General features: G+C 38.5%; 1 protein-coding gene across 2 annotated transcripts in view; it reads right to left on the reverse strand.

The window, feature by feature from the left end:
- Positions 1–462: 462 nt before the first annotated feature.
- The window catches only part of LOC140491438 (double C2-like domain-containing protein beta), a 280,010-nt gene continuing 263,651 nt past the window's right edge, over positions 463–16,821 (reverse strand). For both annotated transcript variants that reach the window (XM_072589607.1, XM_072589606.1), the window contains 3 exons: positions 9,154–9,235; positions 6,710–6,806; positions 463–5,744 (listed from right to left, as the gene is read on the reverse strand). In XM_072589607.1, the coding sequence (XP_072445708.1) occupies positions 5,608–5,744; positions 6,710–6,806; positions 9,154–9,235 (316 nt within the window). In that variant the 3' untranslated portion in view covers positions 463–5,607. The remainder of the gene's footprint in view (positions 5,745–6,709; positions 6,807–9,153; positions 9,236–16,821) is intronic.

Raw genomic sequence — 16,821 nt, forward strand, 5'->3', positions numbered from 1 at the left:
TTGCAATGTTCCCCAAGCTCACATGGACTGGCAAGGCTGTCGACTTGCATTGGAATACCCTGCAACTCATATGGTCCACTTGCTATATTTTCCAATGATAAAGTCAGTTGTAGTGCCTGTTTGAAGTCCAGTTGGGCTTCAGCTAGTAGGTGCTTTAGCAAGATTTCATCATTAATCCCACTCTTGTCGCCATTGAAATTACTCCACTGAGGCCAATATCTTATCAGCCTTAATTTACACGTGCATAGTACCTGCTACTGATCCAGTTCCCTCAGAGCCAACTCTCAGAGTGAACAGACCACTGACACTCTTGTTCTTACCTGTCAGCAAGGGCTCCCTGATTGGATGAAATTAACAGCCCCAATCAGAGACCTCATATTCTATAAGGTCCACCCGACTAACCTCATTACAATCACTGCAATTACACATCATCTTTAGAAATAGAAGTCACAAGGCAATAAATTCAAGTTCAAATATCACAGTTTAATTTTTATAGACAGGCTGAGATACAAAAGTCAGTTATTGTGAGAAGCAATAAAAGATACTTTCAAAGTTGACGTCGCATTCTCCACATCGTAATAAAACATGATTAGAAACATCCATTGTAAAGGTGATTCACGATATTTATCTGCATGCATTCCATACAGTTACATGAAAAACCTGATAAACTAGAAAGAGGAAAATGTGAAAAATCAAAGTAATATTTGTACTTTTAATCAATTGATCAATTTCTAGTCAGTGATTTTACCATGAGTGGAACACGGGACCACTGTTGGTGTATTTTGCTGTACTGGTATTTAATTTCAACACTTAAATGATGCTGTCGAGCCCTGGCAGGTTTTTCCCTTAAATTTTCAATGCTTTAGACTAGGTTTTAAAACAAAAGGGTTTTTCTTTGGAACCTTAATACATTTTTTTAAGTGAAGCACCTTAGAATATCTCATTACATTCACAGGACCTCACAAATATAAACTGTTGCTGTTATCAATTCAAAGTATTAAGACTTCAGAGATTATTTCAAAGGTGACAATAGAAATAAAGACATTTGTAAAAACAAAATTTAGCTTTAAAAAAAAGTCTTTTGTTGTATTCTTTGGTCCATTTGTTGTGTTTTTAAAAAAATAGATGAATACATTTTCCTCCAGACCAAGCCTGAAAATATCTACTTAATTGTGATCAACCCTTGAATTCTGCTACAAAAAGTTAACTTGCACTGACAATAGTGATTACGTTTCAACATGCTCTACACTCTGCCAGGATTTGGGCTTGTACAAATGTTGTTATAAAGTACAATAAATTCTGTTTGGTTTTACTGTTCTATAATCCTACTCAGCATGGAAAGCAAAATAAAAAGAAAATATAGCTGTATTCTTTATTGATTAAGCATTCTAAATAAAATTAATATTCAGGAATAATGTTAAGGTTCTTTAAAGAGTTATAACACACTGTTGGGAAATAGAGAGTAAATGCAAATCTTTGTCCTTTTTTGCTCCATTACATGGTCACTTGTTCCACACAAGGTTAAACTGAATAACTGCACACAATCAAGGAACTATATGTCACAGATAATAGAGGAAGTTAAAATGAACCTTTGGCATAACATGTATCTCTTCCTCTTTAAGGAGGGTTGATTGGTTATCAACAAAGTAGATAATGTGCATTATAGAACAATAACCTGTAGTGCAAGGCTCATTTACAGAAAATATGATCAACTGCCAAACATTTTAAGGGCATAAGGAAATTAACACTTCATGCAGAGTGTAATGTTGTAAGCGTTACTCTAAACATGTTATTGGTCTTAATAACCCACAAAATGTTTCAGATTGGAATGTTTGTTGCTTGTTGCATTGCAAGTTAGTACAATAATAGCAGCCAGTCAAGCTTCATGCACAATAATTGAAATCCATACAAAATTCAGATTCTTAAAAAGCATAAAGAATTCATCTTCAAAGTGGGTTTTGCACATTCAACATGTTTTTTTTTGTTATCAATTGCGCAAGTAGGTAGTATATAAAAATCCAAATATTTAAATATCATTTTTGACACTTAAGGTTTTGTGATGTGATCTTTAAATGAGATGCCAAAAATGTCATACTCTGTGATGTTTTATGTTGTATACATTGAATTAGCTTAAAATACTGAGCAGTATGTATCATAGCACTTTTAAACAGCCATACATTTTAATACAAAGAGTGCAATAATTATTAATGCTGCACAAACAACAATGCACTCAACTGAAATCTCCTGAAATTAAATTCAATGTAACTGATTACCATTCCTTCTGACCAATAATTTTGATATGGCAATAGTATTTTAACAATAGAATCAGGCAAACTGCTGTATTTTCATGCTCAATTACCATCATAAAAGAACCAGGACCCAGAACCCGGCAGGTAAATCTAGCGATTTTTACTTAAGGGAATGAAAGAGGCACAAAATGTGATCCATTAGTTGGTCAATGCCATGAATTTTCATTTCAGATTTAATTGTATTATAGTGAATTATCGTAGCATCAAAAAGAGTAATGTGTTTTTTGTACTAACAGTCCACAAGGAAAAAAGCAATGAGTAATTAAATTGAATCGGTTTGTTTTCCTTCTACAAACTATGTTAAAGATGGTTTTATGAGAATTTATTTATTAGCCTGAAATTGTAGTGACAATTGGATTTATTGAAAACTTCATCTGAAGTACTTGGAAAGAATTCTTGAAAATTCTTTTTCTGCTCCCCCATTCTTGTTCATTAATGAAGATCAGAGTGAGAACTCAAGAGCTTTTAGATGTGGTTTCCTGACGTTTTGTCTTTGCTAGTAATATTTTAGATCTTGTGTTGAAATCTTTTGATTGGGATTGAACCAATATATTAAAAATCACTTTAATGTAGTTACATTGTTTTATTTTCCTGAGATTATATTTGATTGCTAGTAATTTTAATTCTGTTTTCCATGCATTCCTACAAGACCACTTTTTATTATCCATTACAAAGGAGGTGGAGCTTATTTTCAGATATTGGTGTCGTTCAGTTTCAAATTGGTCAATAGCTAATATAAATCATACACTACTCATTAGTAATTATAATTAGCTAACTGCTAATAGTAATTCATTCTCTTGGTAATGCTGATTCATACATACTGCTCTAGGTGCATTGTTTGATGGGTAAGAGATCCTGCTAATGGTAGGAATGAGAAATTCCAAAGGAGTGATGATAATTAATGGTCATAGTAAGTATCATCTTCACAAGGCATCATTCCATCTGTGATAGCCTGCGCCATTCATCAATCAACTCAATACTCTGTCCCTTTCGCGGGGAAGCTTTCCACAATGCAACACCTACCCATTACCTTCTCCTTCCTCACTGTCCAGGCGGCACGGTGGCACAGTGGTTAGCACTGCTGCCTCACAGCGCCAGAGACCTGGGTTCAATTCCCGCCTCAGGCGACTGACTGTGTGGAGTTTGCATGTTCTCCCTGTGTCTGCGTGGGTTTCCTCCCACAGTCCAAAGATGTGCAGGTCAGGCGAATTGGCCATGCTAAATTGCCCATAGTGTTAGGTAAGGGGTAGATGTAGGGGTATGGGTGGGTTACGCTTCGGCGGGGCGGTGTGGACTTGTTGGGCCGAAGGGCCTGTTTCCACATTGTAAGTAATCTAATCTAAAAGACATGATTCACCCACATTTGTTTAAAGTTTATTACATTTCTAACTTTTCTAACTGTCGATGAATAGCCATTGATCAGAAATGATAACTTTGTGTCCTTTTCCACGCTGCCAAAGCTATTGAGTATTGCCAGTATTTGATGCTTTTTCTTCAGATTTTTGGAATCTATAGCATTCTATTTTTTGATGAGGTTAGACCGATTTCTGCATTGTAATAATCCGATAATTCTGTTTTGGCAGTTATTTTCCCACCTCTATCATTAGATCACACAAATACATGATTACAAGGAGGCTTGAACCAAGGTAATGACATTGTGGGCCTTCAGGTATTTGCATTGTTTTCTCTGGGAATAGGAGCGTCCATGAACATAATGTCAAAAATTGTTTGAAAGACACAGCACTTTAATTAGTTTCTAAACGAGGAAAAAGGCAGGTTCACTTTTGGGTGTGATTAGTTATTAGAGTTCACTTGTAAGGTTTTGCTTCAATTATATCAATACATACTTTTGCCTTCTGTAGTTGATAAAAATAAAAGCATTTTTAAAATTTCAAATGTTTAAATCAGCAGGTGCACAATTGATGTGGTTAATGTCATCCTGTGCGAGATGTTGGGCAGGGATAGAAGTATTAGTGTCTTTGGGATACAGAATATTTGTAATTATTTCAGTTCACAAATGAACATGAAGGATTTGGGTTAGTTACTGCTTGCTATGAACCTCTGACAATCACTTTGATTTTCTTACTAAATAATTGGTAATCCTTAATTGTAATTATTTTGAGTCTGGAAGACAGAACAGAGTATTATGCCAAAATGTCAGAAAATGATACATTGAGATCAATATTTTTTGGAAATGTCTAAAACCTCTACTAAAAATAAATTGTGCTTCCAAATGAACGTGTAGGCCGCAATTTGTGCCTGCTCTAGCTCTTGGAAAAAGCTATCTCATACATCTCACTCCTTTTATCCTCGTCCTGCAAATGTGAACTATTATATTTCAGATGGCGAGCTATTAATTACTTTTCTACCCCCTGACATTTTTCGATCCTACATATTCAACTAAGGTCTTGAGATACCACAAATATTAATTGAAAGCTGTCTTGTGGATTTACATCGGCTCATTAAAGATTCATGGAAGTGACCCATTAATCGTGAAGAGCTGAATTAAGGAACAATAGAATATTAATCACTCCCACAGCTTGATTTCAATCTAGGCCTTTAAAAAGAGAAACAGTTTGTATTGTCGTGATAAAAGGAAGATAATTAAAATGTGAAACATGTAGCGTTTATTATGCGTGTGCTACCTTTAGCTTTGCTATAACCTTGTCAATTTATTTCTGGAATATTGACAGGCTTCTCTAAAAATACATTAGCTTCAAATAAAGTAATCAAAGCCTGTGGAAAATTGGCCACTGCAATGTCCATAGTACTCCAGTTCTGTATCAAAAGTAATTTATTTTTCCAAAATAATACTAAACACAGAACAGGACCCATTCCTTTGTGCAACCTATTTTAGAATAGGGTTATTTCTGCAATAGAGGGCAGAGCTATAACTAAATACTTCAGAGACATGTTTACATTTGTAGCAATAAAAATTAAACATCCTAAAACAGTTAATAATTTGCTTGGTCTGGGTCACTGAAAGTATCAATCATCAAAAGTCGATAATTCTTGTTGTTACACCAATTATAAAAAGTCATCCAAAGGTACAGCTCTGATATTTATCCCAAGTGCTCAGATACACAAATGCATGTAAACATTTACAGAAGCCAATATGTAAGCCATAAGATTACCAGGCAAAGTTAGGTATCTGTGAAGAGGCCTAGAGAGTGTTGGTTCTGAAACAAAAAGTGCAAGAGGCCCAACCTATCTGTGACAGGTCTTTATGCGTGCTCTTGGAGAAGCTCACTTGTCACGTGCTGAGTTGCAAAGCAAGGTTCTCAACGGACACGTGGCATCAATCACTGAGAATAGATCCTGGCAGTTCATTGGTCAACGTGTGCCAGCGCTCTATTTTCTTGTCTTTGCTCTTCAGACAGTCAAACCAATGTTTTAAACGTTCACCTTTTGCATTAATTCCAAGCGTGACTCCACCTAAGCAGAAATATTTATTAGCCATGTTCTGTGCTTCAGAAAATGTACATGCTCAGGAAAATATACTACTTGAAAATCTACAGATCAGAGGAGGCTGGAATGGAAAAATATACAAGATTTAAAACCCATATCATCAATCTCAAAATAAATTAAAATGAAATGACTTTTTCCACACTTGATGGATAAAATGATACTGTAGGTAGATTCATGTTTTAAAATCAGATTTTTAAATTAATATTGCACTGAAACATTTTTGAATGTTTAGTTTTACACTTCTTCCGTAGGTTTCATCAGCATTATCCTGAAGCTCCAGAGTGCTGCTTTTTTTTTATTCAAATGATTGGCATTCACTGGGGATTCATGTATGCCACTATAAATATGAACAGACTGAAATTATGGCTGTTGAATTAGGAGCTACATGTTTATAATGTCCACCTCTGTAAATAAAAGCTTACAAAAATATGTCAAGATTGATTCCAGTTTAACCTTCACCATAAGGTTCTCTACAGTACAGCAAGTTGCATATTACAGGAAAACCATGAATAATTACAGAAAGCAGTTATTAACTAAGGAGCTTAATTGTATTAACCTATTTATTATCCAGCAGAAAATTGACAAGCTTTCTGTGCACAAAGGAGGTATTACAAGGATATAAATCAATGTACTAATTGCATTGGATGTAGAAATATGACTTTCAACATTGCTTAGTCAATAACTTGTGCTCCTTTAGAATGTTACAGGAGAAGGAAGGATGAATGGGAAGAAGAAACTGGAAAATAAAAATAGCAAAACAAATATCTAAGATACCAGTGGAGCATCTGGAATAGAAGGGAGAATGGTAGAATGAGACAAATCGAATGGATAGTTACCTCACTCAGACTTTAAATGGTCATGTGTCTTCAACACAACTCCTTCCTAATCAAAAGGAATTAACGAGTTACTAAATTACTTACAGTTTCACTTACCAATGAAGTCATTTGATTTTCCAATATCATAATCCCAAACTGTTACTTCCAGAGTTTTTTTTGCCAAATCTGCTTGCTTGATTTCGTAGCAAAATTCCTGTATTAAAAAAGAGTAATGATCATGTGTATGCTTATCCTATGCAAATTACCCTGTTTGAAATTCATGGTTATACTTTCATTGTGATCATCTGGTTGATAAGAGCAGCTGGTTTCTCTTATACATAACCTGTCAATTTTCATTCAAAGTCACACCTTACCATTATACGAGTGAATCTGGAAATACAACTCAGCCTTTGGCCAACTTGATCAGGCTTATGAATATTCAATATCTCTCTAGTTTAACCTTCCTTAAAATACAAAATCATTTTCTTGTTTATCTGTTGCTAAATGGCAGCATTCAAACTATTCAACTGTGTGGAATAATTCTGGATGGTTTTATTTGCAGTTAGCTAATTATCATTCACTTAGATTTAAGCATTCATAGTAGGGAATCAATCATAAAGATCTGCAACTAAAGAATATTTGTGTGCTGGGCCACATAGCCTCCCACCATGCAACTGTCATGTAACGATGTGATCATTGAATTGAGAAGATAAATTTACAGCAAATTGATACATGTTTATTAACTATTTGTCAATTTGAATTATTATCGAGTTCTTCTAAACCACAGTTTACAGTGCTTCTAAACTACTGTTCCAAACTAAACACTCAAAAGTTCTGAAACCTCATCTGTTAATGTTCTAATATGATGATTAAAATCAAATTTTCACCTTGGTTAAAAAACAACTGAGGGTAATTAACATATGACTACTCATAATTAGATCTATAACTAACAAAAGGGTGAAAAGAATTATTGATTTCTAACAGAAAAATTCCATAATGTCCTGGGACAAATTATTCAGTTGTCATTTGTAAATATAGGAAAGGTATTGCACAGCCCTTGTACACTTACATTCGTAGCTCTTCAATCTTTTACAGATCTCCTGCCTATGGGTCTCTCCAAGACTTCGCTTTTACCAGGTTTCAAAGGGAGCATGGGAAATTTGGTATCATGCTTCCCTAAGAATGGGGAAGTGGCAAGCTGACCATGCCCATCACTTTCACTTAGGTGCTGGAGGCTCACATCTGTTTTGAACAGAAGAATCTGCCAGCTTCCTCAGATTTTAGTGGAAGACAGAGTGGTTCCGAAACAGGAGAAATCCATTCGGAAGAGTTTATCATATTTCCAAGGCAACAACTGGCCCCATTGTCGTGCAGGAAGATACTGGGGCAGGTCAGTGAAATAATTCCAAAGAGGCCAATGTCCTGAAACTAAGTCACTGTTTATTTACAGGTGGAGAGTCCTTGACACTGATCCAGCTCCCTTACAGCCAGCTCTCAGGGTGAACAAAACCTCTGACACTGCTGTTTACATCTGTCAGTCAGGGCTCGCTGATTGGACCAGGTTAACATCCCCAATCAGGGCATATTCTATGAGATCCATCTGGCTGACCTCCTTATAATCACTACAGATAGCACAAAGGATGTGAGGGCCAAAGGTGGAGAGTGTGTTAGAATTGACAAGGGGCTTATCAGGGAATATGCATTGACATGAGTTGGCATTAAGTTGGAATGGGCCTATAAGAAGCCATGTAGATGAGTGGCAGCATGGGTCAGTAGAAGTTGGCATGGAAGGGGCATTGAGAGTAATTAGAGGATGAGAGGAGGACTAATTTTTAACAAACAAATACTTAACAAACAAGCTAGGATGAAGCCCTGGGAACCAAGGCAGGCCTTTGAAAATGGTTGCCTTGGCACTCAGCAGCCACTGTGCTCGCATTTGATCTGCAAGTAGGAGCAGCAGGCTGGCTTCCATGCTGTCTCCACCTAACCAAGGCCCCCACCCCACCTAACCACAGCCCCCACCCCACCCCAGAATGTAAATTGTGCTATTCATGGGCTGTGGTGGATGCTACAGGCTGGGAAATTTCCTGACTCATGTTGCCCACCTCAGGATCAAAACGTGGGGTCTAGGTTTCCCCAACTCCTAAAGTTTCTACCTCAAAGAATATCGGTGGTAAGGTTGGTTTGAGGTGCTCGTGTTAGACTGGGGTGTACAAAGTTAAAAATCATACAACATCAGATTATAGCCCAACAGATTTAAGTGGAAGCACTAGCTTTTGGAGTGTTGCTCCTTCATCAGGTAAGGTTGCCTACTATTCCCTCTCGAGCAGCTAGGAGTTCATGAAAATGAGAAGACTGGACATACAATTTTCCTTCTATTTCTTCTTTCTGATGTGTTATCAGACTGCACGGGGAACCATAGGATCTTTCAATTCAGAACAACTGTGCTCCTATGCACTGAGCAATGCTTTGTTACTCCTGCTACAGTTTTCCTGGAATTGTTTTCTTTAAGCCAAACATACCATTAAGTGAAGTTTACTTAAATTAAGTTGTGTAAATACCTCATTAAATTCTGGATTAAGTGTTTTCTTTTTCACAGCTGTCTTATGTTTTGACTTCTTGTCCACATCTGGCTTCAAATAGCTGGAAAAAAAGAAAGATACATTTAAAAGTTACGTGATAGTTGTTGCGTTGTCAATACTTCATCAAAGAAAAGCAGGAAAGTTCTCCTTGGTTCTGGACAAATATTCTTTCAAAAGCAGATTCACTGGTAGTCTCCCTCTTTGGACACCCATTTGCTGACCGTCTCCCTAATTCTAGTTGACATGTAATTACTGCCATCGCCCTACTTCACAACTTTCTCGCTATCCCATCTCATTGACAGAGGTTTGAAAGTTTACTGAAATGACTCACCACGAGAAAGTTATCAGAAATTGGGATTTTGGCACATACTGCAGGGCTGTCTAATGGTTCCGTGTCCAAAGGTTAGCCTTTGGTAGTTGGGTAGGAGCTAGTGGTTAAAGGTCATTGGTCCAGTAAAGTTTGTGCTCACATTTGGTTTAGAGAGATTTCAACCAGATGGTGCAGAGGTGATTACTTGGGATGGGGTGATAGGAGGTGTAAATGGACAGGAGGCAGATGTGTATTGGTCAGGCTGCTGATTTTGGGAGATTTGCCAGCCTCAATGGGAGTGGAGTGGAGGTTCAGGACTCGTTTCCCTGTAATCGATTGGTTATCTGCCCACCTCGGTTAAAGCCACATGTAGTGGAGTAGGGCTCAGGGAACAGACGTTTTGGACTTTAACCTCCTATCTTACCCAAGCCCACCTTTCTGAAGTTAAAACTCCCCCAACTAACAGCACACGGCCTTTTGGAAGAAGGCCAGTCTTCGTAACCTGCTAAATATTTGAGTAGAAACTTACTTTGGTGTTAGTACCATTGCTCTTCACCAACTTCATTAATTATTTGCATGAAATCATCAGATGAACAGTCTGCAAGTTCATGAAAATGTATACCATAAAACTTGGAAATATTATGAACTGTGAGGAGGACAATGATAGACTTCATCAGCAGACCGGGAGAAAGTGAGGTCTGCAGATGCTGGAGATCAGAATCGAGAGTATGTTGCTGGAAAAGCACTGACCGAGAGACTGGTAGGTTTGCATCACACTCCTCACAACATCCCCAAACCTCTAGGTACCTTCCCCTGCAACCATAAAGCCTGCCAGCACATCACCCCCCCTCCCCCCACCAGAGCCCCAAACAGTCCTTCCAGGTGAGACAGAGGTTCACCTGTCTCAACCTAGTTTACTGTATCAGGTGCTCCCAATGTGGTCTTCTCTATGTTGGGGAGACCAAATGTAAACTTAGGGAATGGTTTGCCAGGCATCTCAGACAGGCCCGTAGGGGCGAGCCTGACCTCCCAGTCACCGCCATTTTAATTCCCCTTCCCACTCCCTCTCCAAAATGTCTACACTCGGCCTCCTCCATTGCCACGGTGAATCAGACCGCAAATTGGAGGAAAAACACATTGTCTTCTCCCTGGGCGCCCTACAGCCTGGAAGAGTCAATGTTGAGTTTTCCAATTTAAAATAACCTTCCCAACCTTCCCCTGACTCCCTTCCCAGCCCCTCCCCCTCCCTTCCATCCCTCCGATAAACCCTTCCTTCCAGCTACCAACTGGATTCATTCCTCCCATCAACCAACCAGACTGAACCCTCTACCTGTGTTCACCTATCACTACCTCACCATTCCGCCCCTCTCCCCACCCAAATACACCACTGCCTTTATCTGTAGCTCCCCCCATCCCCACCTTCATTCCTGAAGAAGGGTTACACCCAAAATATTGACATCTCCAAAACCTGATGCTGCCTGGCTTGCTTTGTTTTTCCAGCCTCCTGCTTGTCCACTCTAGATTGGTAAATGGGCATATCCAATTTAATGTAATTAAATGTTGTCTGGCAAACATTACTAACCAGACAAGGAAAGCATTATAAACAATACAATTATAAATCAGATGCAAGAACAGAGAGATCTGTGGGGTACATGTGCACAGATCATTAAAGGTGTCAGGGTAGGTTGAGAAAGTAGGAGTTTGGGCTTTATAAATATCAAGTAGAATGCAAAACCAAGTAAGTTACAATGAACATTTATAACACTGGTTTGCTTTCAACTACAGTATTGTGTCCAATTTTAGGATAGATTGTACAAGGTTAGTTGTTTTTTGTGAAGGAAATGTTGAGATTTATTAAAGGTTTTAAAATCATGAGGCATCTTGACAGACTAGATGGGGACAAACTATTCCTATTGACAGAACTGTTATAAACCTGAGGACACTGATTTAGGGTGACTGACAAAAGAACTGAAATGATACTACAAAAAATCTTTGCACAAAACGCGGTTAAGATCTGAAATATACAGAGGATGCTGGAGACAGATTCAATAGTGGCTTTCAAAAGGAAACTGGTTAATTATCTGAAGAGTAAAGAAAACAGTAGGGCGAAAAGGTAAAGGAAAGAGAGTGGAACTAGCTGAGTTGCTCTTTTGGAGATAGTATGGAAACATGGGCTGAATGGTTTCCTTCTATGTTGGAAACATTCTGCGAATGTATAGAGATTTGTGTGGGCCTGGAAGCTTATATAAGAGAGTGATAAGTTGGTATCTGGCAGGCATTTAAATATAGATAAAGAGGAAGATACAGTTGCGAAGAATAATTCCAAGCATATGTTCCTTGGGTAGTCATGATTTGGAGATGCCGGTGTTGGACTGGGGTGTACCTTCAACATATTGTCTAGTTATCACCATTGTTAACAGCTAACCCGAGAATCCAACTTTAAAAAAACGGTTTTGTGATTTACACATGAAAGAAGTAAAACTATCACTGTATTCTAACAGATGAAAGGCTTAACAGACAATCAATTTTTCAAAGTATAATTTCAGTTACATCACACTGCAAATTTTTGCTATAAATTCTGTGTTACAATCGAGCCCTCCACTATCACCTGATGAAAGAGCGTCGCTCCGAAAGCTAGTGTGCTTCCAATTAAACCTGTTGGACTATAACCTGGTGTTGTGTGATTTTTAACTTTCCTTGGGTAGAGTTGTGTGCTCAAGTACCTGCCTTTTGAGTAGAAACAAAAATTGGAAATAGGCTTCCCTTTTGTCTTCACCTGTTTACATTTTGTAAGAAATAACTTCATGACAATTATTCTGTCTTGAATAATGTCTTGGTCAAACTAAAGTTAATAATAATCTGTCCAATATTGGTGCACTCAAAAACAGGCCCGAGAAATGATTTACAGTGGATTGATAAGTTAAAGGTCCTCAGCTACCACGCTAGATTTAGGCGATTTTAAACTCGAGAAAAGCGCTGACTTCAAAGACATTTAACTGGAATATGAAAGAATTGGATTTGGTTGAATGAGAGGCTAAGCAAATTCAAATGTGTTGGGAGTGCTGGGTGAAAATCTCTTGATCACGGAGTTGGAATTAGTTCCAGGAAAGTCACAGAATCTTGTTGATTCTCAAGCAATTTGCCAGCAAGCAGAAGGGTATCCAAACTTTCTGTAAGCCCTCAGACAGATTCTGATATCTGTGAACAGAGGTGTTACTTTCAGCAATGTGTCGTCATATAATGTGCTGGAACATGGTTGGTTGCCTTCAGGAGTCAGAGAAGAATTTTCTTGATTTCTAGATACATTTTCTTTTAACCCTCCCAGAAGTATGGCTAGCTGCTTGGATTTGGAGGAGACAAAGGGGGCTACTGCAGTGCAAACGTTCCACTACATTACGTTGAAGGGTAGGTGCAACTGACCAGTTGAAACTGTTTTAATTGTAACAATAGGCTCCTCATCATTTCTTACTCTTCCATGGCTTAAATTACCTTCATTGTACTCTCTCTTTGCTTTCAAGCTTCTCTCTCTCTTCAATCCCATCAAGCTGCCTGCCCATTCCTTGATCTTTCAGTTGCTTCCCCTGTTTAACTGTGGGTCCAGAGCCAGAAGGATTTAACTCACGTCAGAAAACCTTGGGACTGCTTACTGAGATGACAGAGACTGCGACCAGCAGAAATTTAAAGCAATTGGAAGAGTTTGCCCAGCATCAGGGGATAAAGTTTAAAGTAAATCAAGCAACCAACAATTGTGAGAACGTGCTCGATCTCATAAACTACAAACATAGACAGTTCTAACCCTGCCATTATGTTCAGACTGGGTGGACAAGCAGGAGGCTGGAACAACACAGCAAGCCAGGCAGCATCAGCAGGTGGGTGTAATCTTCAATGTTTCAGGTGTAATCCTTCTTCAGGACCTTCCCGGGGGAAGTACCTTCAGACTGAGCTGATTTCTCAGTAAAGGGTATTCATCCAGCATATTGTAAATCTACATTTTAAAGTTGCTCTCAGACAAAAGCAGGAACAAGACAGTTATGGGTTTCTTCAGTAAGAATCTGCTGTTCCCACTTTCACACAAACCCGAGGACAGAAATATGCTTTTCACTAATGTCAACAAATTTCAAATGGAATTATTAGAACACTCAACATTTCAAAACGTACTTTGAGAGAATGCCTTTTCATTAGTGGCAGCAATAAAAATCTACAGGTAATCACGGCGATCCTTCACTGTCACACAGTGTGAGCAAAGTTCAATCATCCAGCACTAGAGTGCACAATCTCTTCAAGAAAATGTCTGAATACCACGAGGCAATAAAAGAATTTAACAGATATAGCAATAGAGTAAAATATGCACATTTTTCATGGGGGTTGGGGGGGTGGGGTTGGTGGTGGGTGAAGAAAGTAGGAGGCCTGGAAAAAGAGCCTCTTGATTTTAAACAACCCAAAAATACAGAAAGGTCATTGTCATAAAAGGAGCAGGGAAGGACATTTATAGGTTTGAATGCTCTAGGGCTCTTTGAGTGACACAGGAGGTAGGTGGAAAAAATTGGAGATAAAATCCCATCAGCTGGCTCCATAACACATCTGTGCCTCCATGGGATTATGGAGGAGTTGGATTAATGTAGACAACAGTTAGCAGCTTGGTCAGACAGTGCTAATCAATTCAGTTCCTTAAATATGGATGTGCTTTGAAAACTGACTGATTTTACATAGGTTGCTATTGCTTTGGGGGCTGGTTGTCAATGAAACCATGTAATGCCTCAATGACAGAGCCTGCATATATCAAAGCCAGAGGTTGCAAACTCTTTGGAATCCTCCAGTCTGAAAATTGACAGTAGGCAAGGCAGTGCTTGCTTCTGTGGGGAGGCTCTTGCCAATTTGTAAAGCTCCCAAGCATTTTGGCCTTCGTGTAAAGCTGATTGGAGGCTATCACGGAGGAATGAGGGAGCCCTCACTCTTCCCAACATACATCAGAATTTCTTACCGCTAGATCTGCTGATCTTTGACTCCTGGAAGGGCTTTTAATGGCCCTCCAGATCTAGGAGGTACCCTCAGTCCTTGACAGGATGGGGTTCCTACAGAATGGCACTTCCTTTAAAAGCACCCCACTGCTGGCATTTGTATGCCCCAGACCAAAATTTTAATCTTCAGGAACAAAGATCTACAATGAAAGTTCAGCCCAATGAGATTGTAAGAAAACAGTAATTCAAGATACATACAAAAGAGAATGCTGGTTGATAATTAAATAAGCAAGAATATAACAAATTTTATGTGAATTATACAACATGCCAGGAATTTTTTATGTTTTTACATCAATCTGTCACTCAATACTTTTAAAAAGTGAAACTGCCACAGTCCTGTGCCTGTATGTAGAATTCATGCCCAAGTTTGACATTGTTCATTTATTGTATCAGAGTAAGGATATATTGTACCAACAAATCTGGCTGAACTGGAATTATTACAATATTATTATATTGGCGATAGATCTTCAGATATTTAGGAATTATAAAGCTGAAGATATAAATAGACATGGTGTTAGCATAATATTACAATTTATGCAGCCTTTCCTTGAGAGTTTTCCCAATATGGCTGGTACTCTAACTGCAAAGCTGAAAAAAAAATCTTTTCTCAAGAGCCTCCATCTCACTGGAGGAGTTTTCAGGCCAATCGCATCCAACAAACTACTGTGAAAACACTGCTTGCATTTTGACAGCTGTGACAAATTCACAGCAAGTCACATGATTCACAACATCCTTAAACAATTAACAGCATTCTAAGTTAAAAATTCTAAAATATAAAGGCCAATTGTTCTATCTGTCAATGTTAACATGTCCTTAAAGCAAAATCATATCTGAATTTGGAAACACATCATTTCCAAAAACAAATTTGTTCCTCCTTAGGCCATACCCCATCTGTACTAAGTTTCATTGAAATCCAGCCTTCAGTGGCAGAGATAAAATTTATTGAGAAAGCAATATAAAAGGTACTGTAATTGTGCAGATTAGCAAAAAAAGCAACACTAGTGAGATGTACAATGTTCGAGAATCATATTGTTCTTGTGCTGTACTGTTCTATGTTCTATATGTATATTATTTAATTATTGTCTATCTTGGTTATTCAAATTGGTCCTTTTAAGGCATGTGTCTGGTGCTGGATTTATTTGGTGGCTAGTTACCGGACATCTGTTTAAATACAGTGTCATCTACAAAGAATCTGTGATGTCAAAAAGAAAGGAGACTGCTCAAACACCAGGATAAAATACTTTTAAATCATAGCACAGGAAGTGAGAAAAATTACCAGACATGCAAATGGATTCAAGGAGCAAATAGTAAATAGATAAACAGAAATAACAACATTAGTTCACTTTTTGAAAACTTGAAAACTGTACATTTTACCCTGAGAGAATGAAATTGTATACTCGTAAAATTTAAATTTCAGATTGACACGTTGTTCAGGAGTGTATATCACTTCTTAAGACCAGTTAAAACGCAGTTATTCCTGACTGTGCAAGCATCTACTTTTCCATGGTTAGAATGATCTGATGTTGTACCCACGAGATTGGTAGCAGGGCTCCTGTAAAATTCTGAAGGTACTTTTACTGCTACCAACCCACCTGCCCTGATTGGACTGTAATTCTATTGGCAATGGGTGATGTCCACCCTAGACTCCAATTGAGCCCAATGAAATGACAAGTAACAGCTAATTATTTGACAGAATCATCAGACCATGTGGGAGAATGTTAGAGATGAGAGAAAGCCTGGCATGTTATCCTGTTCATGTCTTGAGTGGGAAAGGGGAGGCAGCACATTCTTCATAGTCCCTAATTTTGTACAAGGGCTCGCCCAAGATCTTCTCTGCCTGGGTTATCTCTCCACTCTCACCATGCCATTAAGGCCACCATTGCTGCCTAACCACAACAAACACTGGTCCACATTTCCTGTCCTTGCCATGGCAACCCTGACAACTATCACCATCCCTGTCTCCAGGACTGATTGGTTGCACTGTTAGTAGTCCCAGCAGTGACCACCAATGGTGGGGGGGGGGGGGGGCACTGCTGGGGCCAAAGTGCTTCCAGCAAATAGATTAGTCAATGAGGTTATTCTATTAATGCTCCTCACAGCATTAAATAGCTGGAATGGAAAACTCCTCCACAAATTAAATTCTATCCACCCCATTTGTTATTAAAACAAGAATTTTACCAATTGATAATAATGAGTGCTGACAGACTTGCTGTGATTAGTGCAGGTACAGGGAGACCCCGCTATCCGAAAGTAGAGCACTCCCAGGAAACCTTTCGTAAGCCAAAAATGGCGTAAAGCGAAGGTGCGTGATTTATATGG

This window comes from Chiloscyllium punctatum, chromosome 19 (assembly GCF_047496795.1).
Source record: "Chiloscyllium punctatum isolate Juve2018m chromosome 19, sChiPun1.3, whole genome shotgun sequence".
In the NCBI taxonomy this organism is placed as follows: Eukaryota; Metazoa; Chordata; class Chondrichthyes; order Orectolobiformes; family Hemiscylliidae; genus Chiloscyllium; species Chiloscyllium punctatum.